This window comes from Salvia hispanica, chromosome 3, assembly GCF_023119035.1.
Source record: "Salvia hispanica cultivar TCC Black 2014 chromosome 3, UniMelb_Shisp_WGS_1.0, whole genome shotgun sequence".
NCBI classification, from domain to species: Eukaryota; Viridiplantae; Streptophyta; class Magnoliopsida; order Lamiales; family Lamiaceae; genus Salvia; species Salvia hispanica.
In genome coordinates, this window is record NC_062967.1 from 41,995,972 (window position 1) to 42,001,971 (window position 6,000).

The 6,000-nt window shown below is 32.8% G+C and overlaps 1 protein-coding gene across 1 annotated transcript; it reads left to right on the forward strand.

Moving 5' to 3' along the window:
• Positions 1-1,577: 1,577 nt before the first annotated feature.
• LOC125216031 (protein BIG GRAIN 1-like B) lies at positions 1,578-2,724 on the forward strand. The gene has a single exon (XM_048117634.1). It carries the CDS (start codon positions 1,678-1,680, stop codon positions 2,653-2,655), a length of 978 nt encoding a protein of 325 aa, XP_047973591.1. The 5' UTR covers positions 1,578-1,677; the 3' UTR covers positions 2,656-2,724.
• The last annotated feature ends 3,276 nt before the right edge of the window (positions 2,725-6,000 follow it).

The window sequence follows — 6,000 nt, forward strand, 5'->3', positions numbered from 1 at the left end:
AAATTTATTTAAAATAACCTTTCTTTTTTTTTCTTGATTTTTTTGGTATAATATGCACGGACAATAAATTATACTAGTACTACTATTTTTTATTATTTTTATTATAAGTTAAAAATTATTATTAGCATACATCGGTTATCTAACGGACCATATAAAATAACCAAAATACTATTTTTACCAAAAATTCCAATTATTCGCTTTATTAGTACTTTTATTGAACATGATTCCTATTCTCAACGTTACCAGCTTTTTCTTTCCAAGTGAAACAACCATTTACTATTAGCAGATATTTTAAAAATTATATAAAAATAAATTGTTAGTCTACTTATTCAACACTGGTTTTCTGTAATTAAAGCTACTAAATTGCATTTCAAGAAATGAGTGTCTCTCTAGTCTCCACGGCAAACATATATCTGCAATTGGTACCATTAATTAACTACTTTATCACTTCACTATATTGTATCTCGCAAATTAAGGTACAATATCAATTGGTCTATGTAGTACATATTATAAATATAAATTTTCTAAAATAAGTTGGCAAATTGAATAGTGTTGGATCTATTACGTTTACTTGTTGCGTTTCAAATTTTATATACATGCCACTTTCAATTTGTTAAATAGTAGTATATGATTTGTCTCTCACATTAATTCATCTCTTTTTTGGCAGTTCGAAGTAAAAATCTAAACCGTATCCCAGTTTAATTATTTACTAATATGAATTAAAGAAAAGGCAAGCACACAAAAGGATTGCAAATTCGCAAATTCCTTATCTTGTAAAAAAAGTGCATATATGACTGGTTTTGCATGTAAAAAAAATCCACATCAAAAATGCAAATTTAAATCAACCTTGTTTAGAGATGGTCGAAAAACTATGACCGCTTATAATATTTTACTCCCTCCGTCCCGCTTTAGCAGTCCCATTGACTTTTCTGCCATCTTTTTGTAAAAATGATAAAAAATAGTTAAAGTGGAGAAATGGTAAAGTAAAAGAGATAATAATGTAGATAAGACTTTTTACAAAAAAATGACAAAAAAGTCAATGGGACTGCTAAAGCGGGACGGAGGGAGTATTATTTTTTTCACTAATTTTCCTTTATATTTTTTTAAAACCCGAATACAATTCAACTGCGACTGATAAAGTAGGACGAGATAGTATATAATTACCGTATAACTCATAATCTTCCTAATAAAATGAAGAGCGCATAATGCGCCATTACTCAACAAAGTTTTTCTGAAATGGAATAAACTTCACCTCCAAACACTAACTAAGAAAAATATCTACTCCTAAAATATAAATTTCATTCAAAATTTAAAATCAATGTACACATTACAAGATCGTCATAAGTCATGACTCCTCCCATTCATTTTCGTAACCGAATTAGCCAATTAACTATTTCCCTATTACGCTAATCTTATTCAATCAAACTAATTAGATTTGAAAACGAAAATTATGCTTTTTTAGGAAAATTCAATAATAATCCAATAATCAAACACCAAGCTGTCAAAGACCGCGCGTGCCAACTCCTTTATATCCTTTCTCTTCTATTCATTTCTCTCCAATCCATCTTCAACCTCAAGCTCCCTCTCTCTCTTTCTCTCTTCATCGCCCCTTTTCCTTCCACCCTTTTTCCCCTACGCTTATAGCCCCAAACACCTCAGCTTCTCCATCAAACAAAAATGTATTCTCGAGAAAAACTATGCAGAAACCAAACCCAAAAGTCAAGAAAAAACGACAAAAATCCGCCTTCTTTCTCCTCCACTCTCCTCGACGAAATCTACCGCTCAATCGACGCCAATGCCGACAACAGAGAAGCCGCGAGAACATCCCTCGTCGAGAAATGGATGGAGAAGGAGAGAGCCGCCGCCGCAATGAGAAGAAAAAATCAAGAACATGTCCACGAAAACGACGTCGTTTTCTTCAGCTCCACGTCGTCGTCTTCCGACAGCTCTGGCGCCCTCTCCTCTTCCGACACCGAGTTTTTTGCCTCGGCCACCCGGTCCAAGGCGAAGCTCTCCTGCTTCACCACCCGGCCGAAACCGGTCCGGACCGGACCGGCCGAGGATGATTTGATCAAGTCCAAATCGAGGGCGTTGAAGATTTATGCGAATTTGAAGAAAGTTAAGCAGCCGATTTCTCCCGGTGGGAGGCTCACTACCTTTATTAATTCGCTCTTTAGCAATGCAAGTGGGAAGAAGATCGAATCCCGAGACGATAAGTCGTTGTCGTCGTCGACGGCGTGCTCGTCGGCGTCATCGTACTCGCGGTCGTGTTTGAGCAAGTATTCGCCTCGGGAGAAGACGAGGGACGGGGAGCGGAGAAGAGTGAGGTTTGAACCGGTCAATGAAGAAGTCGTTGACCGGCACAAAAATTTGGGTAGTGGGGATTCGGGCCGGTTCGGGCGGCCTCCACTACCCCCGATCGAGTTGAAGGTGGGCAAGAAGGCCGAGTTTATTGCAAAAAGACAAAATACTAAAAGAGTTGATGTTTTATGTACTGATGATGAAGAGGATTGTCTTAGTGATTCGAGTTCAGACTTGTTTGAGCTCGACCACCTAGCGTTTTTCGGGAGTAATAGGTATAGTGAGGAGCTGCCCGTGTACGAGACTACTCATTTCGATACGAATTGCGCTATTGCTAGTCGTCTCTCCCGGTGATTAAGTTCATTAAGGAGGAATAAGATGTTATGATGTTTTTTTATTTAATTTTATATTGTTTGGGACTAATTAGTTGTACATTGTCTTTTTAACTTATGCTTTTTGATCATACCATATTAGAAGATGTTACTATATATGTTACTTTACGATCTATGGAATTCGATGATGTAAATTTTTGTGAAAAAAGCACTATTTGGAATGGAGACAAACACTGAAAAAGAAGCAATGGGGAGAGGGTTTGATCCCAAGTTTGTAAGAGAGTGACATATTTTGATAAAGAGAAAAGAAGAATAAAAGAAAGAGAGAGAGAAAAGATTCGAGATCAAAATGAGAAGCAAGAATTGTAAGGTGGTGATGGTAAAGGGAAAGACAAATCTTCCCCATGGGAATAGGGAAAAGTGAACATCTTTAACTTTATTTATTTATTTTTTTAGTTGATTTTTGTAATGAAATTTGGAGGAATTTTTGTTGCTTCATCAGAAGGTGTGATTGTTCAACAGATCCCCAAGAGGCCAAGTAAAGTGCCATTTGTTTAGAACTATTTTTATCTTCCCCAATTTTATGCCCACCTTTTTAGATAATATCAATTTCTTTAATTCAAATAAAGTTTCCTATTGTTCTTTTAAGAATGATCAATTATAATATTTTATTTAACGAAAATTTACGGGTCATATTAGTTCTTATAAATTCATCGTTGCATCACATGTCTTTTCCAGCCAATTTAAGAGGCCGTCTATTAATTATATGTTGAAATAAAAAATTAAAAAGCATTACTTCTCTAAGATGAATAGGTGGAACCGTTAGATTGAGATAATTACAAATTAAAGTTAAGAAGATTTAACTATTTTTGCTTTGCTAGTGCTAAACGACAAAGATTGTATAAATATGCGTGATATTTACTTATAAAATAAAAGGTATTGATATATTTTGGTATGAATGAACAAAAGACGAAACTACAGAAATTAATGATATGGTGTGACAATATAATATAGTTGTTCATGAATACAATATTTATTTCTAGGGAGTTTGGTGGAGAATGAAATGCTACTAGTTATTATATTAACCTTTTCAATTCTTACAAATTTCATTCCTATGAATCTTATATGTCTTGTCATCTGTCAAGTTTCAATATCTAAACTTGCAAGAGTAATTGCTAACTAATCTATAACTGTATAATTTGTCACGAGTTCCATTGGCATGTACTGTAGACTACAGTGCTTCTAGGTTCCAAACATGGAATATATACATAACAATTAATCATATTAGTTACAATTTTATAAGAAAATGTCAAAAAAAATATTTATAAAATTTGGTTAATTTCTGACCACCTTCATAATTTTCAACTAGCCAATTATATCATACTTTTGATTTTTTTTTCAATTAAGTATATCTCACAGTTACAAATTTTGGCATCCTACGTATTTTAATTTATTGAAAATGGCATGTACATATGTAAAAGTTAAAAATATGACTGACTAGGTGCACTAGCGAATTTTTATTTAAAAATTTAAGACATGGTTTTGACTAGGTGCATTTTCTGTGTACCACATCTGATTTAATTTTCTCCAATTAAGATCATGCGACAATTGAAAAATACCAAAGTTCCAACAATTTGTCATTTTTAATATATGTTACCTTTAAAACTACAAAATTGAACTTTACTCTTCAAAATAAAGATAGCATGCGTGGAAATGATCTCTAACAATATATCTAGTAAATTTAGGGTGATAAGTCTCACAAACTAAATTTGTATAGTAGTAGAAAAGAAAATTGGAAATAAGTGTCTAACTATAAACTATGTGTGCAATAAATCAATATCAATTTTGTAATTAGGTCAGTAGACTCAGTACAATACATCGGACGAAAGTTATGGGACCATAATATATCTCTAGTGAATTTATTAGATCAACATTAGCCTAATAAATAACATACATGTGAGTCTAGTCTACTGGATAAATCCCGTCAACCAGCTATTGAATTTAAATGATAAACGAAATAATTTTGGCGATGCAATTATACACCTCTCACTTATGAATCAGCACAAAGTGTGAACGTCGAGCTACACTTTCTATTATGAAAATCTCATATTTGTTCAACCGCATAAAAATTAATGTAAATATCGATATGTTCTGCAATTTTTAAAATCTTAAATCGGTAACTGAAACACATATCTCGCAAATGATACTATGTACAAGAATTCATAGTAAACATAAATCAGAGATACAAATCAATAATATAACATTAGCTACGATCCGAAACTTATCCTATGGCGCTGAGCTTGGATTACAAGTTTGTGCTCCTAAATTTCCCCTCCAAGTTAAACACTTGATGAGTTGAATTGCATTAAAAAGTGGGCGAGAGATATGAAAACATAAAGAGTCAAAAAGTATAAACTTGATGGATTGCATGGGGGTTGCTTTTGCATTTTTGGTTATTGGGTGAGTGTGCTGGTTTTTTACAGTGTTATTGATGGGTTGTTGAGTAACTCTCTTGCTGCTGTTTGGTTTTTTTTACATTGGACCTGTTTGCTTATTTTTTTTTAAAAAAAATAATACAGCTATGAATGGATTGTGAATTTTTTGGAATTACACAAAAACAATATTTATGACATCCATTAAAGTCATCATGAACGAAGGTAGATACAAAAAGGGTACAAATTAACATGGTTTAGAATGTAATATCTTGTCAAACGACTACTGGAATCATAAAGAAGATCATAATAGCTCAATAATACTTAGGTGTCACAATTCATATCCACTGGGAAAATGAAACAATTATATTAATGTAAAGCAATTAATATCGACATTGTTGATGGACCTAATGCAGTTTAATAGTTGGAAATTCAATAAATTGTATCTTAAATGTCTATTAATAAAATGAAGGACCACGGTTCATCTACCCCCATTTTCAGTAATGGTATTACGATAAATCACCACCATTCTATATTTGTGTGTTTATTTTCGGTCATATTAGTAGAATGTAAATTATGCATCCGACACTAGATAGTACAAAAAAACGATTAAAAAGATATAAGACTATGTATATTTATTTTGCATATCGTTATAACTTATAAACATATTTTTTTTAACTGTATTTCATTTTTCCTCTGTATTTCATTTTTCCTCCTTAATATTTTCAATGTTTAAGGAATGTTTATTGGGTGTTAAAATATTATGAATTTGGAAGGATATATTAACGTGTATACTCAATCTCGCCATCATTAAAAACTTTAGAGTAAACGCCAAAATTGGTCCTGAACATATGATCATTTTACGTTTTTGGTCCTAAACATTATCTTTTGGATTTTGTGGTCCTGAATATATGAAAATTTGATCATTTTGGTCC

Coding starts and splice junctions, on each gene's coding strand:
- LOC125216031 (XM_048117634.1), top strand. CDS start 1,678: ATGTATTCTCGAGAAAAACTATGCAGAAACCAAACCCAAAAGTCAAGA.